Consider the following 26851-nt stretch of genomic DNA (forward strand, 5'->3'; position numbering starts at 1 on the left):
GTCCCTTGCACTGACTGGCAAATTCTTAACCACTGGACCACCAGGAAAGTCCCTATGCTCTCTGTGTATTAAAACTGATTCACCTAGGTCAGTATTATCATTATATTAAACAAATATTATATGAAAAAATGTTTGGTGGTAATGAATCCTTTTAACGAAACTGAATTAGCTGATCCCTTGTGGCTCAGCTGGTAATGAATCCACCTGCAATGCAGGAGACCTGGGTTCGATCCCTGGGTTGGGAAGATCTCCTGGAGAAGGGAAAGGCCACCTGCTCCAGTATTCTGTCCTGGAGAATTCCATGGACTGTACTGTATTAGTCGTTGGGGTCGCAAAGAGTCGGATACGACTCAAGAGACTTTTACTTCACTTCAAAAAGCAAAACCCAACAATTTTTTATTTCAGGATATCCAAGTCCCCCTTGCATACAAAAAAACCAGAAAAAGTTTATCTGGTGGTCTTGAAACATGAATCTTGAAACCAAATTCCTGATTGATGATACTGATAGAAGATGGTAGTTATTAATTAATCCATGCCAGCCCACCACAAACTAATTTAACATTGGTAAAAATGATTGTATATACATAAATGAATCTCTATTAGTACTGACACCTCCTCATTCCCCATAGAATCCAACTTCTAGTTTCAGCCATTTGATGGGTTAAATGTGCTTGGTCTAACAGAGAACTATTTTGATGGTCAAGCAAGATTTTCTTTATTTGATGGTAACAACAAAGTTACAGTTTAGTGCTTAAATCGGCAGTTAATAGTGATCTTCTCTCCAGGCAGAGTAACTAAAAGCAGCTGTGAAAACCGCTAAGAAAACTAGAGGCAGGACAAGAGGCAGTGGGAGGCCGGCTGCTGTAAACTGGTGTGCACCTCTGCATTTCAGCGAGGGCAGGGAAGCCAGAATCACTGACTGCTTTCCTCAGCGACTTGAACTGACAGTTTTTTCCCAACTAGCTTGTTACTGGTTGCATTCCACTATATCTACTTAAATATACAGAATTAGTCTTCATAATAAAATCATCTTTTCAGAAGAACTATACACAATACATTAAAAAAAAAAAAATCACTGATTGTGTTTTCTTCGTCTTTTTTTCTTTGAACTTGCAGGTGGTTGAGTCTCCTGTGTTTCTTCTTTTACACCAGATACAGGATGTTTGAAAACTATTTCATTATCTTTATCATCATCATTCATTTTAGCCACTTCAGATTTTCGTTTCTCCAAAAATGTTGGTGTACAAACTGGTGTGGGACCCTGGGTTCAAGTGAAAGATTATAACATATAAATGTGGGAAGATATTAGGAATGACCCTCTCCCACTACCTCTCCTCTATTTTTTTGTAAGTTATGCGTATTATTTTAGGCCTGTTTCCATCATTTGATGATATAGCTGCACATGATCAAGCGCTTAGGTGCTTATCACACTTCGTCACAAGACTGAGCAAGCAAAGTGACAGTAGCAGCAACTGCCTGTCCTCCTTTAAACTGTAATACTGGATCCCCAGAATACTGAAGACAATCTTACCTGGCTATCCACAGCCTTCTCAGGAGTCTTAGGAGTGACTGAAGCGGCTTTCTTCTTCTTACGTAAAGCCTTCAATAAATTTTAAGAGACTACATCAATCTGCGTGTTGACTAGACACAGTAGTCCTGGATGGACTTCCCCATTTCTCTTTCTCTAATATCAAGTGGGTAATATGATAAGCGAAAGTTTTACCTGGTGCTTTCTGGAATTTCGAGGACCAGTGTTTGAAGCATTTTCCTCATTTTTATGTAATACCTTAACCTAAACAAGCATAAAGAAGTAATAGAAAAAGAAGCTGTAAAACTAGCTGTCTCACTTATGTATATTTTAAAACTTACCATTAGATTATTATACATATACTTATTAGTTAATTCTGACATAGACTTTTAGGACTATTTCCAATTTAAAAGGACCATGAAACAAAATTTTAACTAAAATGGCATAAAAAGGATGGTCACTTTACAGTCTTGGTATTTACTGGTAACATACAATAAACCAAACATTTAATCCTGGCAATGACACCTTTATTAGTAATCTATAAGCATTATGGTTTTCGGTCAAGTAAGGTTTCACTGATTCAACCATCTAAAACTGCTAAATCAGGTACGTGTTGCAAATTGGTTTAATCCCTTTCAGGATTTCCTCCCCGTGTAGTGTAACAGGAAATACTAGGACAGCTTGACAAACCTACAAAGACAAGCCTACAATGACTGCAGTTTCAAAAAACCAGTCAAAACCTCGTAGGGGGAGATACTGGGTTAGACATTTTATACAAAGGAATACTCACCAATGAAGGGAAATCATAATCAATCCCCTTTTTAGCCAATCTCTTTCTGAGTAATTTTTCCTTCTTTTTAAACCGCTCCTCCATCCGTAGCTTTTGAACAAGTGACCGATCCTGATTGTACCGTTTCACTGCTGGATATGATGGCCTTTTAAATGGCATATGCCACTCTCTAAAAAGTTCTTCATGTACCTTTTCAGGTGGTATAACATGGCCTACAATTAAAAAAAGAAAAAGAAAGTTCTCAACCGAGTAGGAGGGAAAGGCTTTTAATGAGAACTTCAGACTGTCCCGTGTCACCTTGTGTCACTTGTAGCATAATCAAATTGATGTGTCTCCCACTTACATGGAGCAGCCTGAAAGAATAAAGCAGGTCCCCAAGGGCAAGTCAGACAGCCCACAATTATCTACCACTCACTCACTGCGTGCCAACGACTCCAGGACTAGAGATACACGAGTGAACAAGACGAGTGCACAGAGGAGAGTGTGGAAATTAAGTCTTAGGGTTCCCGAAGCTAAAAGGACTCCCACTCTTAGACTGCGTGACTCACGACAGCAGAAGCTCTTACCTTCCAGCTCATATCCTCCAGGCACCTGCCCAGGACTAAGGCAGCTCACTGCTTATCTGTATCTCTCTGCTTAGGGATGCATACTGGGCCCCTTATGCAGGGAAGCCAAAATCCCTAGGATCTACCCTCCACCAGTGATATATGGTACACAAATATCCCAGTTTCTGTGCTTGTCAGCTGGGATAATTCTGTTTCCCAAGGTGGCTAGCAGGAAGGGGCCCAAATGCCTAAATAACCTGCTTGCTAACATACCCTTTACTGACTTCCTTCCTCCCTGTGAAATCTCCACTCCTTACAAGTATTTCCCTGGGATCACCTCCAAGACAAACTACTCCCCTGAAAAAAAAAAAAAAGGTGGGGATGTGGCTAACACCTCATATCAGAGTTCGGAACTGTTTGTGCCATCCTTCAGAAGTCAGGTGGAGCACAGCAGGGATCTCATACATGTGGTCACCCAATCACCCACTTCGTCCTGGCAAGAGCCACATTTTTCATGTGCAAATAACACCCAGGATCTCAGGGGGCTCCTGACCCCTCTCACAGCAATAGGAACTAAGATGAAGAGGTGTGACCTGGGTGCTGGCTCCGGATGGGCTGCTCTGGGGAGGCGGGTAGGTGGGAGCTCCACCTCCTGCAGGATGAACGTCTGCTACTGTCACCCTTGCCCTTCCGATGGTTTCTCTGCAGAGGAGCTGCAGCCAAGGCCACGAAGACTGGCTGACACGTGACTCCTCACCCTGAACATCATTCTGTCCAGGACCATTAGTGGTTTCCGCTGTCCTCGGCATGTATTCTAAACTGTGCTTTACATGGCTTCCGGTAACCTGATCTCACTCGTCTATTTCTCCTCCCTCATCTCTCGCTATGCTCCTTGCAGGCAATTACGTTTGTCACTGGTTTGGCGTTTGCTGTGCCCCCACCAAATTCTCAGTTCCACCCCTTCACCTGGCGGTTATTTAACCTTCAGGTTCCAACTTTAATGACTCTTCCTCAGGGAAGCCTCCCATACCCCACCAGGAAGCCCTTCCTATTTACTCCTCAAGGAAACTGTTCCAACTCCGTCTCAGCAGAAAACAGCTCTCACTCTGGAAATCTTAAAATTCCAGTTCAAATCTATCTTGAAAGTGTACTTAAATTGTTGCACCACTGCTTAGGAGACTCATCCCAGGGATGAGGTGGGACGTCCAAACAGCTAAGCAACCTCCCACCACGGCCACTGTCAGCAGGAGCATCCCTGAAATCCCACAGGCTAAGAATTGGGTACTTACACTTCAAGAGTCTTTCACCAAAAAGGTAGTTGTTCATTGTCTCAGCAGCTATTTTGGCAACATCTTCAGATTCAAACTCCACAAAGCCGTAGCCTTTGCTATTTCCAGTCTGCAATGACAAATCCACCACAAAAAGCAGAACAATTACATTCTAATGTGCCATCAAACTCCTAAAATGTCATTAAATAATGTACATTAGCTGTGTCTGACTCCTGCAACACCATGGACTGTAGCCTGCCAGGCTCTACTGTTCATGGGATTTTCCAGCCAAGAATGCTAGAGTGGGTTGCCATTTCCTTCTTCAGGGGATCTTCCCAATCTAGGGATTGAACCTGGGTGTCCTGCACTGCAGGCAGATACCGACTGAGCTACCAGGGAATTCCCAGTAGGAACAGCATTAAGGAATAACATTAAGACACCTTTAATTTTCAACTTCAAATCACATAGTGTGCAGACTGTTACAGGGAAAGAAAAGATCCAAAATAGTCTAAATTTGCAACTGGTTTTGAAGATTTCCTGGGATTTTGATTACATATGATAAATGATTACCGTTGGAATTTATTCAGCAGCAACAGCCAACATAAAGGAATCTGGTAGGTCCCAGAGTCCTTTACTCATTGATCTCATATTATCATATTATCCATCTACTTGGGAGATGGAATAAATGCATCACAAAAAATACAGGTAATGTAATGCCCATTTATATGAAAAAAACGAAAAGAAATTAAGCCAGTGTCTCTCAGCCCATCAATAAAACATTGCATTCACTGTCATGTTTAACAACGACCGATCATCTCCACAGCTGAGGGCACAGGACCAGGGGCCACTCTCTCAGAGACACACATGTTGGGTTCTAGCCTCCACACCATAACAAAATGAGCTTGCTAACAAGAGTTCTAAAATCCAAATGCTCAGGTTTGGATCTGAGCTCTGACACTCAGATAAGGAATGTTTAAGCCTCAGTTTTTCCTTCTAGAAAATAAGGATAAAATAAACACTCTCATAGAGTTGCCATGAAAACACAAAATAACTTGCAAGTGCTCCACACTTTTGTCAAGTATTTAATACATGTTACTTTAGGGTGGCAGGGTATGCCTACCCCACATCTGCTCCGCTGGCAAATAATTTTTCTGAGCTGAAGGTACTGAGAAATAGAACAAGAAACTCTGCCCTCCCCTTATTTACCTAAAAACAGGACACAAATTTAGAAAGCTGTCCTCTCCCTTCTATCAGAAAGATGTTAGAGGAATCAACACAACAAACTTTACTAAGCAGATTTTATCACCGACATCCAAACCTGGGCATTTGGACTTTAGAGTTAGCCTCCTGCATATCTGCCTCCCCACAACTGGCAACCATATAAACTCAAAGCACTGTTCCCTCATCTTGCCACTCCTCAAAGTCAAAGTTCTAACAACCCTTTGAGCATTCCCATGAGTAAGCATACATTTTAGTCTTTTTAATCTCTCAGTTTTTCAGTCCAATTTATAGGGTCTCAGCCTAGGGCAGTAGAAAAATAACTTTTCCTCCTCCACAGTTCCAATTCTTAGTGACAACAACTAGGAAAACTTTACAATCTTGCATTAAACAAATTATTTTCGGATATGGCTCAAAACTGGTCATGTGATCCTGGAAATAAGAAACCATTCACAGGCTGTGTGGCTTAACAGGAGTTGGGAGCCAGGAGGCTGACTCCTAGCTGTGCTAGTGACTAACAATCAGGACACAGCCATCACCTAGAGTCTCAAGTTAGTTATCTGCAACAGGATGATTCTGGTAAAACTTTAAATGTCTAACAATCCTCCTACCATCCCAACTCTCACTCAGGAGGTGAACGATGGTGGGGTGTAAGACACTATAATAAATCTTTTGAAATCTGATGTGAAAATACATGTCAAGTGTCCCCAAAACCAAACACTCAAAAGCCAAAACCTTGACCTAGTAATCCAAGAAAGTTAGAAATACCAAGCAGATAGTCAAAACTGGGGTGGATAGCTTTATAATATGCAACAAAGCTGGAAATGTTACATTTCAGTGCACTGCATCAAGGAGCAGACTTTCTAAGACAACCGGCCTCAACTCTTTAAAAGAGCCAATGTCAAGAAAAACCAAACAAGCAAAACAGGGATAGAGAGACTCTTCTACATATGGTGAAGAGCTAAATGATCAGGTGCAATGCATAAACCCTAACTGGATCCCAGAATGGCAGGGACTATTGGGGATATTTGAAGAGGGGTAGGAAATGAGATTATCATACTGTAATTATGTAGCAGTATTATGTCCTTATTCTTAGATTTATGATGATGTATTTATATTAAAGTATTACAACTGTCACTTTATTCAAAAGGTTAAAAAACCCAAAAAGGTATGTACATTTTTATAGATATGACAACAGATGAAGCTAATGTGTCAGGATATTAACAATGAGTGAATTCAGGGGAGGATGTTCATTACACTTTCCTTTCTACTTCCCTGTCAAGATTTTCAAAACGCAAAGCTGGTGAACACAACTGCACTTCATTATGGAAAAACACTTACAAAATAACAACCCACAAAAGGCAGAAAAAAGTCTGAGGCGGATTCTTGTTCATGTATGGCAGAACCAATACAGTACTGTGAAGTAATTAACCTCCAATTAAAATAAATTTATATTAAAAAAATAATAATAAAACAGAAAGTTGACCTTAGTAAAAAACAAAGATATAATAAACCAAAAAAAAAAAAAGTCTTTGAAAAAGACAACAATAAGGACAAAAACATGAATAAGCATTTCACAGAACACCAAAGGCTGATAAACAAATAATGATACTCAATCTCACTACTGCAGTCATCTCACAGGCTAGTGAAGTAATGCTTAAAATTCTCCAAGCCAGGCTTCAGCAATACGTGAACCGTGAACTTCCTGATGTTCAAGCTGGTTTTAGAAAAGGCAGAGGAACCAGAGATCAAATTGCCAACATCCACTGGATCATGGAAAAAGCAAGAGCGTTCCAGAAAAACATCTATTTCTGCTTTATTGACTATGCCAAAGCCTTTGACTGTGTGGATCACAATAAACTGTGGAAAATTCTGAAAGAGGTGGGGATACCAGACCATCTGACCTGCCTCTTGAGAAACCTATACGGAGGTCAGGAAGCGACAGTTAGAACCGGACATGGAACAACAGACTGGTTCCAAATAGGAAAAGGAGTACATCAAGGCTGTATATTGTCACCCTGCTTATTTAACTTCTATGCAGAATACATCATGAGAAACGCTGAGCTGGAAGAAGCACAAGCTGGAATCAAGATTGCCGGGAGAAATATCAATAAACTCAGATATGCAGATGACACCACCCTTATGGCAGAAAGTGAAGAAGAACTAAAGAGCCTCTTGATGAAAGTGAAAGAGGAGAGTGAAAAAGTTGGCTTAAAAGCTCAACATTCAGAAAACGAAGATCATGGCATCTGGTCCCATCACTTCATGGCAAATAGATGGGGAAACAGTGGCTGACTTAATTTTTCTGGGCTCCAAACTCACTGCAGATGGTGATTGCAGCCATGAAATTAAAAGGCGCTTACTCCTTGGAAGAAAAGTTATGACCAACCTAGACAGAGTATTCAAAAGCAGAGACATTACTTTGTCAACAAAGGTCCGTCTAGTCAAGGCTATGGTTTTTCCAGTGGTCATATATGGATGTGAGAGTTGGACTGTGAAGAAAGCTGAGCATCGAAGAGTTGATGCTTTTGCACTGTGGTGTTGGAGAAGACTCTTGAGAGTCCCTTGGACTGCAAGGAGATCCAACCAGTCCATCCGAAAGGAAATCAGTCCTGAATATTCATTGGAAGGACTGATACTGAAGCTGAAACTCCAATACTTTGGCCACCTGATGTGAAGAGCTGACTCACTGGAAAAGGCCCTGATGCTGGGAAAGATTGAGGGCAGGAGGAGAAGGGGATGACAGAGGATGAGATGGTTGGATGGCATCACCGACTCAATGGATATGGGTTTGGGTGGACTCCGGGAGTTGGTGATGGACGGGGAGGCCTGGCGTGATGCGATTCATGGGGTCACAAAAAGTTGGACGTGACTGAACTGACTGAATCTCATTAAAAATGAGGCAGATCATTCTATACTCATCCAGAGGATATGCTATAAAGTGCTATTTTTCAAACTCAGAGTTTGAAAAGTTTAAAAGTTACCCTTTTAAAGGGCAGCAGAATAAATTTATTATGTCAGAAATGTATTTTTAAAATAAACTGAATGGGAAAGTTAAGTATCATCTTCCTAGACTTTTATTTCAGTTAATGTTTATGTACAGGTCCATGTGTGCTGGCTTGTGCTATAAAACTTACTTCTTATTATGGATTCAAGGTCTGAAAAATACTATTCAAGAGAAAGTCACCTATACCTGCACAAAGAATGTTCCCAGCAGTTTCATCGACAAGACTGGAAAAAACCTAATGTTCAACAAGAGAATGGATAAACAAACTGCAGCATATTCAGGCAGTGACAACAGAGCAGGGACAAAAAACAGTTAACTCTGTTCTGTTGCAACTTAAGTGGTAAAATGTGAACAAACTGTATCAAGAAAAAAAGAGATTCCAATAACAAGAATTCTGCGGTTACAACCAATAGAAGTATGTGTATGTAGGAAAAAAATAAAGTTGGCCACATCCTATTACTGAAATAAACCACACAAATCTTTATTAGGAGTTAGATGTGATACAGTGACATTTTTACAGTACTTTGTGTATCAGGCATTGTTCTAAGAATCTTATACTCATTACCTCATTTAAGCTTTGATTCAATACTCCGGAGAGGCTGGTGCAATTTTGCTCATATTTTACAAATCAGAAAACAAGCATGCAGGTTATAGAATTTGCCCAAAGTCATACAACCAACAAGGTGTTGAGTCCAGCCTCACACTTAAGTTCATGAATCCCTGGCTTAGTAGTTACAGGATAAAAAGAACTCACTAGGATTGCCAATTTAATTTGAGGACTTGAGGCAATTACCTTAAAAAAAAAAAAAAAGTAAAATACACATTCACAGGAATACTAATTTTGTTCTCCGTCTGCTTCAGGTTCTAGACCTTATCCAATCCTTTTCTGAAATGTAGTGTGTGATAAGCAATAACATGCAAACATGCTCCAAAACCTGTCAAGGATGATATGCTTTTGGAAAATAAAACAATCTAATTCAAATCCAAAACCTTACCTTTTTACTCCTGGACAGTCTGAATCTTGTAACAGTGCCAAATTGGGAAAAATATGCTCGGATCTGGGTTTCATAAAGGGACGGTGGTAAGTGGCCCACATAGATTACTCCAGCAGTAGATTTTCGTTTCTCCTGTTGCTGAAAACATAAAGACCAGGGAAACATATATATATATATATGTATATATATATATATATGTCTTTTTTTTAATTAAAAAAAATCACACTGCAACAAAACTTGTGAAACTCTGCTCTTAGATTAAGACAAGAGATCAAGAACCTACCCTGTATTTCCACTTACCACAACAGAAACGAATTAGCTGTTTAGATATAATGAAGAGACTTATGGTTGCCAAGAGGGGAGCGGGGTAGGGGAGGGGGAGTGGGAGTTTGGGGTTAGCAGATGCAAACCATTATACAGAAAATGCATACACAATAAGGTCCTACTGTATAGCACAGGAGCTATATTCAACACCCCAGAAGAGATTAACACAACACTGTAAATCAACTATACTTCAATGAAAAAAAAAAGAAGGGTGTCCACACGAGGCAACCGCCAAGCAGTAGCCTGTCTTTTCAGCTTCATACTCAGTAACTACACGCTGAATTAACAGATTAAAATCTTCTGGTCTAAGAACTCTAACAAACATACCCTTCAATATTGTTTGCAGATCACCGTTTACTCGCACCCAATAAAGAAACAATTTTAAGACGTCAGTAAACCTTCACGAAGCCTACTAACCTTTTAGTATCTCTGCCCTCGAACCCCTGCCTTCGGTAATACAGACTTTTAAGCTTTCCCATGTACATTTTGTGATAAAATCTTGGGCAAATATTATTGAACTTGATATCAGGGCCCCAAACAGCAAATAGAACTTGGGTAATACTGTCTTTTACGAATTCCGAAACCACTAACCAGGCAAACAAACCTCCCCAGTTTGGGGGCCCAGCCGAAGTAGGACTGGCGCTGATCCGCGGGACGAGGGCCGACCCAACAGCTGGCTCTCCTCTCTTCGAGTATCCCCGCGATACCCACTCCTTACCTTACCTCCATAAGGACCCTAAGGCCCGCGCGGCCCAAAGCCGTCACTTCTCGGTCCTCCCGAGGGAACCTCGGCCCGCAAGCTCTTAAGGTCGGGGTCCGAGCTGGGTGACGCCGGACGAAGCACAGGCTTGGTGAGGCCGAGGCGCGCGGGCGGGACCCCCAGACCCGGTCCGCGACCTCCCCTCGCGGTCGGGTTCGCGCCGGCCGCTCACCTTGGTCGCACGCCGACGAACCTGAGCCACCTCCTTTTTAAATTTGGCATCCTCCTGCGGGTTTAGGGACAGGAGCGGCTTTGCCGGGCCATCGAACGCCGCCATTCCGCCAACTCGTAAGAAGACGAGACCCACGCGGTACACCCGGAAACGCCAGACCCTCTGCTTCCCCAAACCGGAAGGGAGGGCGGGGCCTGTGGCACGGCTCCGGGGCGGAGCCTGGGTGGACGGCGCGGGGGCGGAGCCTGGGCGACAGCTCAGCGCGGGGGCGAGGCATAGGGCGTGGCGCAGCGCGGTGAAAGGGCTCAAGGAGCTTCTCGACTGGTAAATGTCTTTTGGCACGTTCAGAGTTGCTTCCGTTTGGAGGTGCTCATTCGCCTGGCTGCTCAATATTTAGATATCCTGCCTGACAGTGATTCTACCTGCCAACGAGGTCAGCTCTGTGTCCAGGAGCTCCCCTTGGGAGGGCTTTTCTAAGGTGATCTGATGCTTTAACAAGGGCGTCGTCTTCTGTTGCCTACAGGAGATGGCTTTCACTCCTTGCATTGTTGCAGGGCTGGCCTCTTGGCTGTTCTCAAAATTAGATGTTTGATGTATGAGTCAGGTACTGGTCTAGGATACAGAGCAGGTTCTACGGTTCCCTGAGGGTCCCTTCCGTGTGTGTGTGTGAACAGCCCCCTCTATTCCTGACTTATCTCTCAGTTCCTATGGGGAGGGAAAAGGAGGAGCAGAGACGGGGAGACGGCAAACTGACAGTTTTCTTCTGGGAGATCCCCTCTCAGATTTCCCCAACCGGTTCCAGGAATTCCTAGCCTCTAAAGGATCAAGTGGTGACCCAAGTCTTATCAAAATTGATTGAGCATGTGGATTGCCAATTCTGATTCCTAGGTGGGGGCAGGGCCTCAGGTTCTGTGTTTCTAACAAGCTCCCAGGTGAGGCTGATGCTCTGTGGATTACACTTTGGTTATCAGGAGTAGAGACATGGAGAACTGATCACTGAACTGGGTTGAATTGCTGTCCCCTCAAAAGATATGTTTCACCTCAACACCTGTGATGCAGACAGGATCTTTGCTGATGTAATCACGTTCAGATGAGGTGGTTATGGAATAAGGTGGGCCCTAATCCAATGATTAATGTCCTTGTAATAAGGAAATTTGGACACACACACACGGAGCATGCCACTTGATGACGGAGGCAGAGATTGGAGAGATGTCATAAACTGAGGAACACCAGGAATTGCTGGAAGAGGTAAGGGACTCGTCTTCCCTAGAATCTTCGGGAATGGCCCTGCCAAAATCTGGGACTTGGATTTTAGCCTCAGGAACTGTGGGAGAAAACATTTCTATTGTTTCCAGCCACCCAGTTTGTGGTCATTTGTAATGGAAGCCTTGGGAAACGGATACAGTTACCACTTTGGTGCAGCCTGAAATGATGTTCTGAGGAAAACACTTAGATTAATCTCGGGGGCTGACTTGACACCTTACAGGGAGGTAGTGGAGGAACTCTTGGATGTTCACAGAAAGCTACCAGGACACCCTCCCCTTGGCCTTTACCTGACCATAGAAGTCTGCCCTTAACTGGGGACAGAGTCTCAGCCCTTGAATCCTCACTGCATCCCAGACCTGTTTCATTTTCCCCTTTTTGAGCTTGAGTCAGTCACAGCGCCTTCAGTGACGTATGCTCTGGCCCTGCCAGGGACCATCTCGTTCTCCTCTGCCTTTGCTGTCTAGAGCCCAGGGATCATTGGAGTTGTGCTCTTCTGGTCAGAGAATCCAGAAACCCACTAGACCCTTGGCCATGTGCCTGGGGGAAAATCCTCCTCCTCTCAGGCGGTACCTCAGTGTTCTCAGCCGTAAATAAGATTTTGGGTGAGATGATTGGTAAGTTTCCTGGGTGGAGGTGGGGGAGTCTGTACTGTTTAGTGGCAGCAGCAACAGTACTAATGATCAGAATGGCAGCTGGCCTTCCACATGCCCAGGTAACAGACTTGAGCTGCTTATATTTGTCTCTTCCTTCCTTCTCTCCTTCTTAACTTCTTTCCCTGTTTTCCTCCCTCTCCTTCCTCCTGATTTGCATGTAGAATGGGGAGGCTACTTGGGTGAGATGGTCCTCACTGAGTTGGACTGTCCCATACACACTGCCTTGGCACCTGTCCCCAGCACTCATTGCCAGTGCCACCCCACCCCAGTCACTTAACAAGTCACTTAACAACGTGTAGCAAATGCCTCCCAGGCAGTTCCCCAGACCAAGCGGACTGTTGAGTGAGCTCACTGCAGTTCTTCCCCATCTTTCTCCCCCTCTGTCTTCCCATGCCACCCCTCACTTGGGATAGAATAGGGGCACGTCTTTTCCATGGTGCCACCATCATCACCTATGGGCTGGGGGCCCAGCACAGCGAGGGCTGCTTGCTGAGATTGATGGCAGGGGGTCGGGGGTGGGGGTGGATGGCAGAGTGGGACCACCTGCAGGGCAAGGCAGGATGTGCTGAGCATCTGGGGGGCTGGGCCAGGGGAGGAGAGGGCTCTGTGGGGTGGGGCTGAGGGCTGGAGGAGAGGAGACCAGGTGGGTACCGACAAGGTCCAAGGCGTCTGCCCAGCTCTGCCCACCTTCCTCTCCCCCTGTTCTCCTCCCCTTACATCTCTCTGCCTGATCCCTGTGAGGTCATCCACTATGTCACCCTCAGGATGAGAGCCCAGCTATGTGAGCCCAGCTGCTGCCACTAAAGAGGGCAGACTCCCCCACCTCACCCTTGCCCCTGCCAGAATGCCCCTTGCTCAGTTACAGGGCTTCTCATGTGGGACTGAAAGGCAGTTTTAGGGGAAGAAGTGGGGAGCAATTCTCATCTGTGTTACCAGCTTCAACTGTGCAGCCTCAATGCATGTCACCTGACAAACTAAACATTCAGTCTGCAGACCGCTTAGGGCCCCATGACCTGAGGCTGGAAGGGGAATTTTCTTCCTCTGTCCTGTGGATGTCTGTCACCTGGGGCACACCCTGCCCTATGCTGTGTTTAATGTCATACACAGGCCCCAAACCAGGTGGGCCTCTGGGAGATAGGGGTGGGAAGCATGGAGAGTGGGTGCTGCCCGGAGGGTCCAGATTCCCTGGGAAAACCACTGGGCTGACTCACCAATGCCCTCTTTCATCCCAAGATCCTTTCCAGTCCTTCAATGAGGGACACCCAGGGTGTCCTGCGTCCTGAAGGGCCTGTAGTCCACATCCTGGTGCCCCCTTCCTAGCCTGTATTAATCATGTTTGTATTTTCTCTATTTCTATTTTGACACCTTAACAAACTTGCTGGCAGTTTGGGATTAGCAGATGCAAACTATTATATATAGAATGGATAGACAACGAAGTCCTACTGTTTAGAACAGGGAACTATATTCAATATCCTGTGATAAACCATAATAGCAAAAAAATATGAAAAAGAATATCTATATAACTGAGTCACTTTGCTGTGTCCCAGAAACTAATACAAGATGGTAAATCAACTATATTTGATTACAAAATAAATTTTAAAAAGTCCAAAAAGCCAGCTGGCTGCAGAGGGACTGTTTCTCCCAGGGCTAGCAAAGGCTCAGCCTGGAGCATCTCCTTACCTGAATCTCAAGTACAAAGCCAATATTGGTTCCCTGCCCTAAGTCATGCCAGGGCCAGGTATGAGGTGACTTGAGACCACTCCTATAGTCAGAAGCCCACCAGAAGCATTCAAAGTACTCACAGACACAGGCTCTGGCTTGGCTTTCCTTGCTCCTGCTTCTGCCTTCTGAGTAAACCTGGAGCTTCCCCATGTGGCCCTGCATGGCATGGTGTGCCCTGTCCTCTCAGGAAATGTAAGTAAGTAATTCTTCTTTCAGTGGCACTGGCCTTTCCAGTTGTCACTATGTCACCTCTGTAAATTAAAACCTCACGGGGGCTTCCCTGGTGGCTCAGTGGTAAAGAATCTGCCTGCCGATGCAGGAGACATGGGTTCCATCCCTGGTCTGGGCAGATCTCACATGCCACAGAGCAACGAAGTCCAGGTGCCACAACTATTGAGCCTGTGCTCTAGAGCCCAGGAGCAGCAACTAACTAGTGAGCCCTCTGGCAGCAGCTGCTGAAGCCTGCATGCCCTAGAGCCTGGGCACCACAAGGGAAGCCACCATGCTGAGCCCACACACTGCAACAAAAAGTAGCACCTGCTGTTTGCAACTAGAAAAAGGCCTTGTAGCACAGCCAAAAATAAATCGGAAAAAACCCCCAAACCCGCATGGGTATACAGCTCCAGGCCCATCTCGTTTTTCTCTCTTTGCACTGACTTTCTAACCCTTTCTCCTGTTCTCAGACTGCAGGCCACAGCTCCCAACCACACTTCTTTCTGGCCTCTCTTGCCCTTCAAAGAACCTTGCAGACGTGCACCACCCATCACACTGTCCTCAGTACTATTAAAAGAGGTATAATTTCACCCTTAAATTAGCCCCGAATGTCTACAGTTTTAGTATTCACATTGGGGAGAGTGCAGGCAAACTGGCTGCTTCAGGCCCTGGTGGGCAGGGGAATGGAAATTAGTTCAATGTCTTTGAAAAGTGATTTGACAAAATATGTCAAGAATTTTAAAAATAGGACTTAACAAAAGAATGATCTTATTAAATTCTGATTTTTTCTTTTTTATCGAAGTATAGTTGACATATCAATTACAAATGTAATTTAGTAATTTGGTAATTTTATAGATATCATCCATATAAAATTATTATAAAACATTGGCTTTTTCGGTGTGCTGTACATTACGTCTGTTAACTTATCTATTTTATAACTTGTAGTTTGTACCTCTTAAAATCCTGTCTCTTATTTGCCCCTCCCCCACCTCTCAACTATCTTATTATTTATAAGATAAAAATAGTATCAAATTTGCGTAAGTATAATGAAGATAAAATATGATCCTTCATGTAAAGTTTTAGAATAACATGTGGGACAAACCAAACAATAAGTTATCATTTACTTGATACAAGTAATCATTTTAATTCATTTGGAGTGCACCGTACACACACATATCTGTAGGGTTGTTGTTGTTTAGTTGCTAAGTCATGTTGTGTGACTCTTTGCAACCACATGGACCGTAGCCAGCCAGGCTCATGTGTTCATGGGATTCTCCAGGCAAGAATATTGGAGTGGATTGCCATTTCCTGCTCCAATCTGTAGGGTACATGTATGGAATTTAGTCAGACAGAAAGGCTTGCTTCAAGGAGGGAGAATGGAGGAAGGTGTTAGTTGAGACGAAGAAAAACTTCACACTTGAAATGCTTAAAAATTCATATAATCTTAAAAAATGCAATACAATCCTACAGGGATGTTAAACTTAAAAAAAAGTACATAGAGAAAATTTTTACTCTTAATCTGTCCTGTTATTCCAGTCCTGCATAACTTTTATTTTTCCCGAGTATTTTTTGCAGAGACGAATGTTTTTCCAAAGATTGGAATCTGCATACCCTTCAGGACTGAAGCATCTTCCTGCCAACTGCTGTGGGACAAAACACCTTGTACAGTCAGCCCTCTGAATCTGTGGTTCCACATGGCCAGATTTAACCAACTTAGAAAATACTGAATTCGAGTTATGAAAAGTAAAACTTTAATTTTCTGTGTACTGGGAACTATTTACATATTATTCATAAACAACCATTTACATAACACATTTTATTAGATATTAGAAGTAACCTCAGTAACCTCAGATACAGCAGATGACACCACCCTTATGGCAGAAAGTGAAGAGGAACTGAAGAGCCCAGTGAAAGAGGAGCGTGAAAAAGCTGGCTTAAACTCAACATTCAAAAAACGAAGATCATGGCATCTGGTCCCATCGCATCATGACAAATAAGGGAAACAATGGAAACAGTGACAGACTTTATTTTCTTGGGCTCCGAAAATCACTGCAGATGGTGACTGCAGCCATGAAATTAAAAGATGCTTGCTCCTTGCAAGAAAATCTATGACCAACCTATACAGCATATTAAAAAGCAGAGACATTATTTTGCCGACAAAGGTCCCTCTAGTCAAAGCTATGTTTTTTCCAGTAGCCATGAATGGATGTGAGAGCTGGAGCATAAAGAAAGCTGAGCGCTGAAGAATTGAAGTTTTTGAACTGTGGTGTTGGAGAAGTTGAGAGTCCCTTGGACTGCAAGGAGATCAAATCAGTCAATCCTAAAGGAAATGAGTCCTGAATATTCATTGGAAGAACTCACGCTGAAGCTGAAACTCCAACACTTTGGCCACCTGATGCGAAGAACTGACTCACTGGGAAAAGACCCTGATTGAAGGCAGGAGGAGAAGGGGATGAGAGAGGATGATGGTCGGATGGCACTACCGACTGGCTGGACATGGCGTTTGAGCAACCTCCGGCAGTTGGTGATGTACAAGTAAGCCCGATGTGCTGCAGTCCACGGGGTGGCAGACTGGGACACGACTGAGCGACTGAACTTAACACGATTTCATATAAGAGACCTCAGGTTTTGGTATCGTGCACAGCTCCTGGAACCAAATATCTAGCATGACACTGACGGGGGAAACGACTAGCTAACAGCAGGATGGTTCCACACCTCTTAGCCCAAGTCCCCACCTCTCTCAGGCCCACGTGCTCCAAGGACCCCTCCCGGGTGGTTTCCAACGATGCCTGTGTAAGAGCCCCGCCCATCATGCTTTGCCTTCCGGCCAGCGTCTCAGGCATCGCGGCGGACAGCCCGGCATCCTGGGCGCCGCGGGCCTGGAAGGACCCCAGCGACAGGCTCAGCGTAGGGCCCGGTGGACGCAGCGGCAGCGGCGGTAGCGGCGGGTCGTTGCAACTGAAGGCGCCGGTTGTCTCCCAAACGCACTCTGCCGGCCACTCTCGCAGCCCTGGCTGACGGTCGTGCGGCCGGCGCCATGTCTGTGAGCGAGATCTTCGTGGAGCTGCAGGGCTTTTTGGCTGCCGAGCAGGACATCCGAGAGGCGAGCCCCCGTCTCCCCATATCCCTTCCCCTCTCCTTGCCTAGCTGGGCCGCGACGCCCGGCCCTCCTCCCGTCGCTCTGATTCGAGCGGTGGGGAAGCCTCCGGGGGTGGGTTCCTACCCTTCACGTTTCGGCTTAGGGCACCTCCTTGACCCCAACCCCGATTCTGCTGCCAGGTCCTGGTTCCCTGTGTTCTGGGCTCGGTTCTTCGGCATCACCTACCTCATTTGGGTGTCAGTTTTTCTCATTTTTAGTTCATTTTTATGTCGAACCCTCAGCGCTTGGGACTCAGACAACACGTGTTTCTTGTGTGGGTTATTGGTGTCTTAAAAGCACGTGTGGCCATTTCTCTTTAAAACTCTCCTATGGCTTCTCATTTTACGTAGGATAAAAATCCAGACTAACTGTGGTCCACGGGTCTCTCCAGTCTCTTTTTACTCCTGTTGTATATTATGGTCACGCTACCTCCCTTTTATTCCTCCAGTTCCCCAAATAGCGTCCTGCCTCGGGACTTTTGCAAGCACTGCTTGCTTTTCCTGGTATGCGTTTCTTTTCCACTCTTTTTTTTCTGGTCATCTTCGTGACCTCACAATCAAAAGGATCTTTTTCCTGTTATGTTTACTTATAGTAGGGCATTAATTTGTGCGGTCGTTACTTTTTAAACGCCTCCCGCTCGACACAACTGCAGGAAAGAAGGGACCGTTTGCTTGGTTCCCTAGTAATACAAGTGCTCAGTGCATATTTGCGAAATGAATGAATGAAAGATACGCAGTCCTGTGTTGTGTTTCGTTTTTCTCTTTTTGGTTTATGTCTGGATACCTCCTCTCCTTCAGTGTTCCAGTGGGATATTTGGGGCGAGTGGGTGGCTGTTACCGTTTGAAATCTGTATGAGGAATCTCAGGTTTTTTAATGACTTCCTGAAGGTCTCATAGAGAAGGTAGAAAAGTCAGAATTCAGTTCTGAATAAATCTTGTGCACCATTTATGTCATTGTAAAGGTTGATAGTGTTGGAAATGTAAGTGAAGGTGTCATAGATCAAATATATTATCTAGTATATTTGGTGTGAGGCTATTATAATATTTATGTTGAATTTATTTGATATTTTGATCTATCTCTTTCTAGGAAATCCGAAAAGTTGTACAGAGTTTAGAACAAACAGCTCGAGAGATTTTAACTCTACTGCAAGGGGTCCATCAGGGTGCTGGGTTTCAGGACAGTAAGTTCTTTGTTTTGATTTGGAAGGTTTTGTCCACTCTGTCAATCTTTCATCTAAAGAGTTAATTTACATTCAGAAGACATATCAAATCTGTAAGGTTTAACTATGAAAATTGTTCCTCATGTTTCTATGGTGAGTAAAAATTGGAGAAATAAGTGAGTTGGTCATTTTGTAGGTTTGCAGAATTCTCTGTATTTTTGTTGATTTTCTGCTTTCACATAGGTTGAATTAGGAATGTTTTCTCTAGTGGTGTAGTTCTACTGATGATATTTGTGGTAGTTCCATAGTTCTCTTGTGTATATAGCAACTTTTATTTGGCTTTTTCTTAACACCAATCTTTCAGTCATTGAATGTGATGTAATATGTACTTTTAGATAGTAAAATGGCCACTGTAAAATGTTGTCACAGTGTTTACAGTCAGTCTTTTGAATGGAGATACAGAGTATAAGAAGGTTAGAAATGGAATCTCTATTGTAAAAGATAACACAATTAGAAGAAGTGAAATGTGTTTTCAGATTAAGAATTGTATCATAACATAGCTAAAAGGTGTCAGGGGCAAGTCATTTTTGTGAGAGATAGGGAGTTGGTCAGCCTGATTGAGAATAATTATAAAGCTGTTAATTTTTTTAAAAAATTTTTGATCACATCATGTGACATGTAGAATCTTAGTTCCCCAAACAGGGATTGAACCCTTGCACCCTGCAGTGGAAGCATGGAGTCTTAACCACTGAACTTGCAAAGAAATCCTAAAGTTGCTTTTTGACCAAATATAAGTGCTAAGTGAAGTCGCTCAGTCGTGTCTAACTTTTTGCGACCCCATGGACTGTAGCCTACCAGGCTCCTCCGTCTGTGGGATTTTCCAGGCAAGAATACTGGAGTGGGTTGTTATTTTCTTCTCCAGGAGATCTTCCCAACCCAGGGATTGAACCTGGGTCTCCCGTATTGTAGGGAGATGCTTTACCGTCTGAGCCATCAAGGAATTCCTTGACCAAATATGAGAGCCTTCAAAATCCAATTTTAGGCATCCTTTGGGGACTGTCTAGGAAAGGTGCTTAAAGATTAGTTAATTTATAACAGTTTGCCAGTGTGTTTCCTGACATACCCCCTTTTAGCAATTTTTTGTTGTTTATTTTTCAGTAGGGAAACTAGATATGAAATTTTGAGAGCCAGGTTGGTAGCAGAGATGCATGCTCTACATTTCCTCATGAGATTTAAAAAAATTGATTTATTTCCAGGTAGACTGCATAGATTGTTAAACAAGAACTGTATTTGAAATTTGGTAAGTCTTTCATTATTTCATTTGACTATCTTTTTGTGATCAGTTCCAAAGAGGTGTTTGAAAGCTCGAGAACATTTTGGTACAGTAAAAACACATCTAACGTCTTTGAAGACCAAGTTTCCTGCTGAACAGTATTACAGGTTTGTAAGATAAGTAGCATCTTGTTTAACGTTAAGTAAAAGAAGGCAAGAGAAAAATTTGCATGGACTAAATGATTGCTTAGATTTAGTTGACAATCCTACTTTGAAGAAACAACAGAGAGGAAAAGGAACTGTTAATAGTGGTAGTATTTTAATGGTGACAAAATTGCTGACTTTTTTTTTCTCCCTTTTACTTTCATAATTTTCTTAAGGAACATGTGTAATTTTTACAATGAGAAAGTAATTAAAAAGAAAATATGTATTATGTGAAGGTCAGAGAATTTTTTTTAGTTTATTGAAGTTACTTGTAAAGTTAGATGGACCGTATCTATGCTACTAAGATTATGAAATTAAGTGTCAGTGTATTTGTATAAACTGAATATTGAATTTTGCTGCCAAGTAACATATGCAGGTAATATTTTCTGCCATATTTTATTAAATCTACAGCACTATTAATTTTAAGAAACAATGTTATGTTTTGTGTCATTAGGGAAAAGATTGTTATTAATCATAATTATGAAACATGTAGATTGTTTAATACTTCCTGATTTCACAGGTGTTAAACTGGGAAAAGCTGAGTGTTGATGAAATATGGTAAATAGGAACCTAAACTTTCTATTTAGACTTGCTTTCTCACTAGAGACAATGTTCTTTTAAGATATGTTAGGGCAAGAAATACTTAAGACAGGTATGTGGGGAGTGGGGAGTGTAACCTCACAAGATTGTTGAAAGATAGGGGCTGGCAAATTACTGTGACCTTTTATATTTTGTATAAATATATTTATATTTTAAAGAGTTAACTAAGAAAAGGAAAAAAAAAACAAGAGTGTGACAGAGACGGAATGTGACCCAGAAAGCCTCAGTCTTAGAAAAGGTTTGCTGACCCCTGCTGTAAGGTTAATAACAGACGCTTAGAGATAGGACAGGAGAACTGGCAGGGTCTTTAGAGAGCATGGAGTTTGGAGTTCACATACAGGCTGCCCTCTGGCTGATCTGGCCCTCAAAATGTTTGGTTTGACCTAGGTTGTGTTGAAAGATGTTTTTGAATTTGTTGCCACATTTGAAAATCAGGAGGCATAGCGTAAATATCTAGGGGTTATAAAATTTCTTTTTTCTTTTTCAGTCTCCTAGCTCAGTTTAACTACTGTATCCCAGTGTTTTAAGGTCACCTGTTTAGTGACGGTAGTTCTTTCTCATGTGTGTGAAGCTGGAGTTTCTGGATACCCTGCATTCAGTTCAGAGTGTAGGACTGAGATGCTGAGGCTGATATACATTGTAGTTCTCATCAGTTTGCATTTGCCAGCATTTATTTTTCTCAGAGCAGCATCATTGTTCACTGATTAAACTTCTAAAGCACAGTTGCTCTTGTCTATAACATTTGGCTGTAAATTTTTGCATTCATCAGAATTGGACCATGCTTCTTATATATTAAAATCATAATAAATAATTGTTATAAATTTGGACTGGCAAAATTTACACTAAATCCATCTATATAAAATACTTAAATGTCATATTGTTCTTAACACATTTTATATTTTGGAGTTTCACATAAGGTTTTGTTTGAAAAAGGGTCCCGTGCTGCACACGTTTGGCCGTGACTGTCCTGTGCCCGTCTTTCTAACACCTGGTCCCTTGCACTCACTGCAGGTTTCACGAGCACTGGAGGTTTGTGCTGCAGCGCTTGGTCTTCCTAGCAGCGTTTGTTGTGTACTTGGAGTCTGAAACCCTAGTGACCCGAGAAGCGGTTACGGAGATCCTTGGCAGTGAGTATCCTCAGTCGTGTCCATCCACATGATCAGTTTAATTTTTGGTGGGAGGGGCTTTCTGTTTATGGAAACAAATGAGAACTAAGTGGAAAACTGGTTTCTTGGAGAGATGAAAACTAAAAATATGTAGGGGCTTGCTCTGTTTACTTGGGCGTTTCTTCTGGTGTTTTAGAAAAGTTGAAAGTGAATACCTGTGTACTCCACTTAGATCCTCTGCTTGTTCACATTTTGCCCTGTCTGTCATCTCCTCACTGTGTGTTGGGGGCATGTTTGGACTGTTTGGAAGTTAAGCGTAGATCCCATGACTTCTCCTTAAATGTTTCAACACATACCTTCTAAAAGCTATTCTCATGCATAACAGGATACTATTCTTGGTGGTATTACTTTAAGAAAAATAAAACGAAAGATTGAATTTTGCTTGAGAACTCAAAAATTCCACAGTGAGGTCTGTTGCCAAGGATATATCCACATTCAAAAGATAGTTTTGAAAGACTCCTTTCTTTACTTTGAGAGAAATTGTACTTGTGTATACGTGTGTGTATTTAAAACAGATTTTAGGTGTAAGTTATGTTTCCATCGTGACCTTGTCTTTGCCGTGTCACATGTTTCAGTTGAGCCTGATCGGGAGAAGGGATTTCACTTGGATGTGGAAGATTATCTCTCAGGAGTTCTCATTCTCGCTAGTGAACTGGTAAGAAACTTAGTGATTTGCCATTTGCTCTTTTTGACGTTTCCATATCATTGTCAGTTTTTTTAAATGGGTACAAAAATTCAGATGTCCCATTCTTTTCTAAGCCATCTGTTGGTCACAGGGTAGTCATTGACTGGGTATTGTGTGTGTTAACGTTTTGCTGGGATGGCAGTTCAGACAATGAGGTGGCTTTGCATACTTGTTATTATGCGATTTAAAAAGATGAGAACACTTCTTCCTTTCAGAGCAGTGGCACAGTATATATTCCTGGTAACTGTTCCTTTATATAGTTGTTTTTGGGAACAATTAACTATAGAACTTTTACCAGTTGTTATTGTCTTTCTCCCCTTAATTTCTCTCTGAGAAACTGTCCTATAAAAATAAAAACAGAAGAAAGCTGTTATAAAAGAGTTCACTCTAACCCTGTTTATATTTATGAGAAGTCAGGAGACCACAGAAACTCCACCAAAAGGGGAATGATTTCTTAGTTTTGAGTAAGTAAATACCGAGCGGTTGTCAGAACTGTAGTTATGAGGGATAGTGTGGAGAAGTCGTGCACCGGCCTCGTGGCTGTGACTTGGAGGAAGAGCCCTGCTGTGACCTTCCGCTTCTCTCCCACAGTCGAGGTTGTCTGTCAACAGCGTGACCGCCGGAGACTACTCCCGGCCCCTGCACATCTCCACCTTCATCAACGAGCTGGATTCCGGCTTCCGCCTCCTCAACCTCAAAAACGATTCCCTGAGGAAGCGCTACGATGGCCTGAAGTACGACGTGAAGAAAGTGGAGGAGGTAGTCTACGACCTCTCCATCCGGGGTTTCAACAAGGAGACGGCAGCAGCCTGCGTGGAGAAGTAGGGGGCTCCCCCGACAAGCCCTGCTGACTCCAGTGGTGCCCACCAGGCCCAGCCCAGCGCCTCCCATGGTAGTTAGGATGTCCCGTCGCTAAACACCGCGCTTCATTTTCTTAACCAGTTGTGTGGTGTATCAGAGTTGAAACACTTTTTAGGGAGTGACAGAATAGCCTTTACAAAGACAGGTTTTTCTTTGTTGTTGTCAGTGAATTTGCTCTGTAACTCAGTACACTTCGGTTTTGTCAGAAAACGTACATGTTGATCTCTTGGTAAAGTTCTTTTCTTGCTACCCTGATGGTGTCCACGTGCTGACTGAGAACTTCATTGTCTTGTTTGTGATTCTTCCAGGAGTGATCCTTGGTGTTTTCTGTTTCCATACTAGCCATCCATGTCTAGGTGTGGCCTGGATACAGTGTAAAAACATAATTAAACGGATGGTTGCCAAGTGAAGGACAGCTTATTTTATATTTTCCTTCCTTATTTTAAGCCTTGTGAGTAAATCAGGTATTGAATTTTTTTGCAAGGCAAGTATAGCCCCAGGGTTCTATCTCACTGCCATCAAAATGTCAGAGATTAAACTGCAAAGACAAATTCAGCAGGTTATTTTGGGAGAATTTTGTAATAAGGATTGAGTAGCATCATCTGGCTTTGTTTACCAGGTGGGGAGTAGGGGTAGGGTTCTAAAACACCCATTTTCTGATGTTGCCTTAACATTCTGCTCTTGCAGAATGTAACATCTTCTCCACATGCATCTTAAACATTTCATATGATATATTTCTGAGTGTGAAACCTCTTACCTAATAGCCAGGTAGACCTGTAGGTCTGGGAGTGTGAAGCCACTCAGTCAGTTAATTCTCAACACCCTGACTGGTGATATTCTGAGAGAAGAATGCTGTGCTTTGTCTGAAAGAAAGAGAAAACCTTGAATTAAAAGGCAAAAAATAGCTGACTTGGTCATATTTTTAAGAATAAACAATCCTCTCAGGTTGTTAATTATTCCAGTTTTGGGCAAGTCACATATACTGGCACAGGGCCTGTCCCCTGCAACCCCCACCCTCCCCCATCCCCCATTTTCAGGTAGTACTTGCCATGTAACTTACTGTTGAGTTGAAATTATTAAAATGGTGACTTCAACCACAGTATCTTGGAGCTCACTGAAAGGAAGGTGCCAGTGTGTCCAGAATAATAGGAACTACTTAGAAGTGTCACCTTCTCAGGCCTAATACGAGTTTAGGCTTCCTGTTTGTAAGTAGGATTTTCGGCATGGGCATTGGAGCTGTTAGGAGGCCAAGTTAAGGACTGACCAAATTTTCCATCATGAGGAAAGAAGTAGAAATAAGGCATAAATTGCTGTGCATTGTTGGATTTTAGAATAATTTTCTTGACAGCTCTTTCTGCAAAGAATTTGTGGAAAGAAGAAAGTTGTAGTCGTAAAGTACCTAGGATGCCCATCTAAAATGTGCAGTAATAGCACTGCCTGGATTGAGCATAAAAGGGTCTGAATTATGCAATCAGACATATGCAGTAAGTTTGATACTAGTTTTCTTTGCTTCTTTAAGTACTGATTCTGCTTGAGAATAGTAAAGTTCTTGGGAGAAGTTTTGGATTTCAGTTTTCACAAATAGATTTTAAGTGGAGGAGCGCATTCTGGTTTTATACACCATTTGGGGATATCAAGTGTTATGTGTGATTATTGTGTTGTGTCTGTTGCTGGCTTGTTGTAAAGCAATAAAAACAGTTTCTTTTCTTTTTTGGTCTTTTTGTCACTTAGTGTGTTGCTATGAGAACTCTTCTATGTGGGCAGTAAGTTCTTAGTGTTTTTTTCTTTTTAAATTTTTTTGCCATGCCATTTGGCATATAGGAGCCCGGTTCCCTGACCAGGGATAGAACCCACACCCCCTGAGTTGGAAATGTGTAGTCTTAGTCACAGGACTACTACAGAAGTCCTGAGTTCTGAATATTTTTGCCGCTGAAGAAGACCGGGGCAATGAGCACACACTACCCTGTGATAGAAGTCAACAGCACTGAGCTGTGTACTGCAAAGTATAGGTAATGGTGGTGTGCGCTCCCCTGGTTGGGAAATAACAGGTATTTTAACTGAAGATGTTGAGAAGCCTTGGCTGTGGTTTCAGGACACCAGGATTGCTTTTTCTAACTTTAGAAAATCAGGTTAGAGAAAACAGAGATTAGTGGATGCTTTCTTTACAGATTTATTTATAAGGAGAAGAAAAGAGCTCCATAAATACTTGACAGAATTTGCCCTGCCTTAAACAATGAGTGATGCTTAGGAGAAGGCAATGGCACCCCACTCCAGTACTCTTGCCTGGAAAATCCCATGGACAGAGGAGCCTGGTAGGCTGCAGTCCACGGGGTCGCGAAGAGTCGGACACGACTGAGCGACTTCACTTTCACTTTTCACTTTCATGCATTGGAGAAGGAAATGGCAACCCACTCCAGTGTTCTTGCCTGGAGAATCCCAGGGACAGCAGAACCTGGTGGGCTGCCGTCTATGGGGTCGCACAGAGTTGGACACGACTGAAGCGACTTAGCAGCAGCAGCAGGGGAATATAATAAAGAACAAAAACTCCTTTGGCTGTATTTTGAGACCTTCACTCGGCTGAAGAGATGATTTGGATATGGCTCTTTTTGCATTGTTTCATGATGGTGTACTCAGAAGTTACAACTTTCTTCGACTTTCTTCTTTCATGTTCTAGACTCTACTGTTTGTCCCAGGTAGAGTATCACTGTCATGCCTCACACCAAGTAAGATTTTTTTCCTGAGCCTGAAATAATTTATTTTCTTAGTATTCATTTTAATAAGCATTAAGAGGGCATGTGGAGCTGAGGACAGAGCCCAGGTTACCAGCAAGGGGAGGGGACATGCAAAAAGAGCCATATCCAAATCATCTCTTCAGCCGAGTGAAGGTCTCAAAATACAGCCAAAGGAGTTTTTGTTCTTTATTATATTCCCCTGCTGCTGCTGCTAAGTCGCTTCAGTCGTGTCCAACTCTGTGCGACCCCATAGACGGCAGCCCACCAGGTTCTGCTGTCCCTGGGATTCTCCAGGCAAGAACACTGGAGTGGGTTGCCATTTCCTTCTCCAATGGAGGCCGAGGAAGTGGCGCCCATGACAAGATGAAATGGTTAGAGAGCTTGACAGAACAGGGAGAGTGGCTCATCACAGAATCGAGGGGAGTAAAGTATCTTAGGGTTTTTTAGGTGAGAGATTGAAAATGTACACATTTCACAGCCTGAGCGCCTTGTGACTTTGTCGGGCTTGTGACTTTCCTAAGCTCCACTCATCCTCCAGCTCTCCTGATTTATTTTTGGCGCAGCATGCTTGG

The 26851-nt window shown here is 43.0% G+C and overlaps 2 protein-coding genes across 9 annotated transcripts; one reads left to right on the forward strand and one right to left on the reverse strand.

The window, feature by feature from the left end:
- Positions 1–690: 690 nt before the first annotated feature.
- Positions 691–10835, reverse strand: NIFK (nucleolar protein interacting with the FHA domain of MKI67). The gene is made up of 7 exons (XM_069574462.1): positions 10608–10835; positions 9352–9489; positions 4153–4261; positions 2319–2530; positions 1724–1792; positions 1532–1600; positions 691–1261 (listed from the first exon to the last, which is right to left on the reverse strand). Exons 1-7 carry the CDS (start codon positions 10710–10712, stop codon positions 1073–1075), a joined length of 891 nt encoding a protein of 296 aa, XP_069430563.1. The 5' UTR covers positions 10713–10835; the 3' UTR covers positions 691–1072.
- On the forward strand, positions 10829–25254 carry TSN (translin). 8 transcript variants are annotated; one of them, XM_069574469.1, is made up of 9 exons: positions 10829–10931; positions 11757–11855; positions 12303–12487; positions 16037–16996; positions 18687–18780; positions 20103–20199; positions 21847–21962; positions 22577–22656; positions 23278–25254. In XM_069574469.1, exons 4-9 carry the CDS (start codon positions 16958–16960, stop codon positions 23509–23511), a joined length of 660 nt encoding a protein of 219 aa, XP_069430570.1. In that variant the 5' UTR covers positions 10829–10931; positions 11757–11855; positions 12303–12487; positions 16037–16957; the 3' UTR covers positions 23512–25254. The 8 variants fall into 8 exon arrangements, with proteins under 8 accessions (XP_069430570.1, XP_069430566.1, XP_069430569.1 ...); XM_069574465.1 differs by having other exon boundaries at positions 12338–12487; positions 16037–17564; XM_069574468.1 differs by having other exon boundaries at positions 12338–12487.
- Positions 25255–26851: the final 1597 nt, after the last annotated feature.

This window comes from Ovis canadensis, chromosome 2 (genome assembly GCF_042477335.2).
Source record: "Ovis canadensis isolate MfBH-ARS-UI-01 breed Bighorn chromosome 2, ARS-UI_OviCan_v2, whole genome shotgun sequence".
In the NCBI taxonomy this organism is placed as follows: Eukaryota; Metazoa; Chordata; class Mammalia; order Artiodactyla; family Bovidae; genus Ovis; species Ovis canadensis.

What these genes read in the sequence shown, in the direction of transcription:
- NIFK (XM_069574462.1), bottom strand. Translation starts at nt 10,712, where the DNA reads ATGGCGGCGTTCGATGGCCCGGCAAAGCCGCTCCTGTCCCTAAACCCG. An exon ending in TTCGTCGGCGTGCGACCAAG is followed by an intron (nt 9,490 to 10,607) that starts GTGAGCGGCCGG and finishes TTATGTTTTCAG; the next exon opens with CAACAGGAGAAACGAAAATC. An exon ending in GACTGTCCAGGAGTAAAAAG is followed by an intron (nt 4,262 to 9,351) that starts GTAAGGTTTTGG and finishes TTGTCATTGCAG; the next exon opens with ACTGGAAATAGCAAAGGCTA.
- TSN (XM_069574463.1), top strand. Translation starts at nt 17,499, where the DNA reads ATGTCTGTGAGCGAGATCTTCGTGGAGCTGCAGGGCTTTTTGGCTGCC. An exon ending in CGGTGGGGAAGCCTCCGGGG is followed by an intron (nt 17,673 to 18,686) that starts GTGGGTTCCTAC and finishes ATCTCTTTCTAG; the next exon opens with GAAATCCGAAAAGTTGTACA. An exon ending in GGGTGCTGGGTTTCAGGACA is followed by an intron (nt 18,781 to 20,102) that starts GTAAGTTCTTTG and finishes TTTTGTGATCAG; the next exon opens with TTCCAAAGAGGTGTTTGAAA.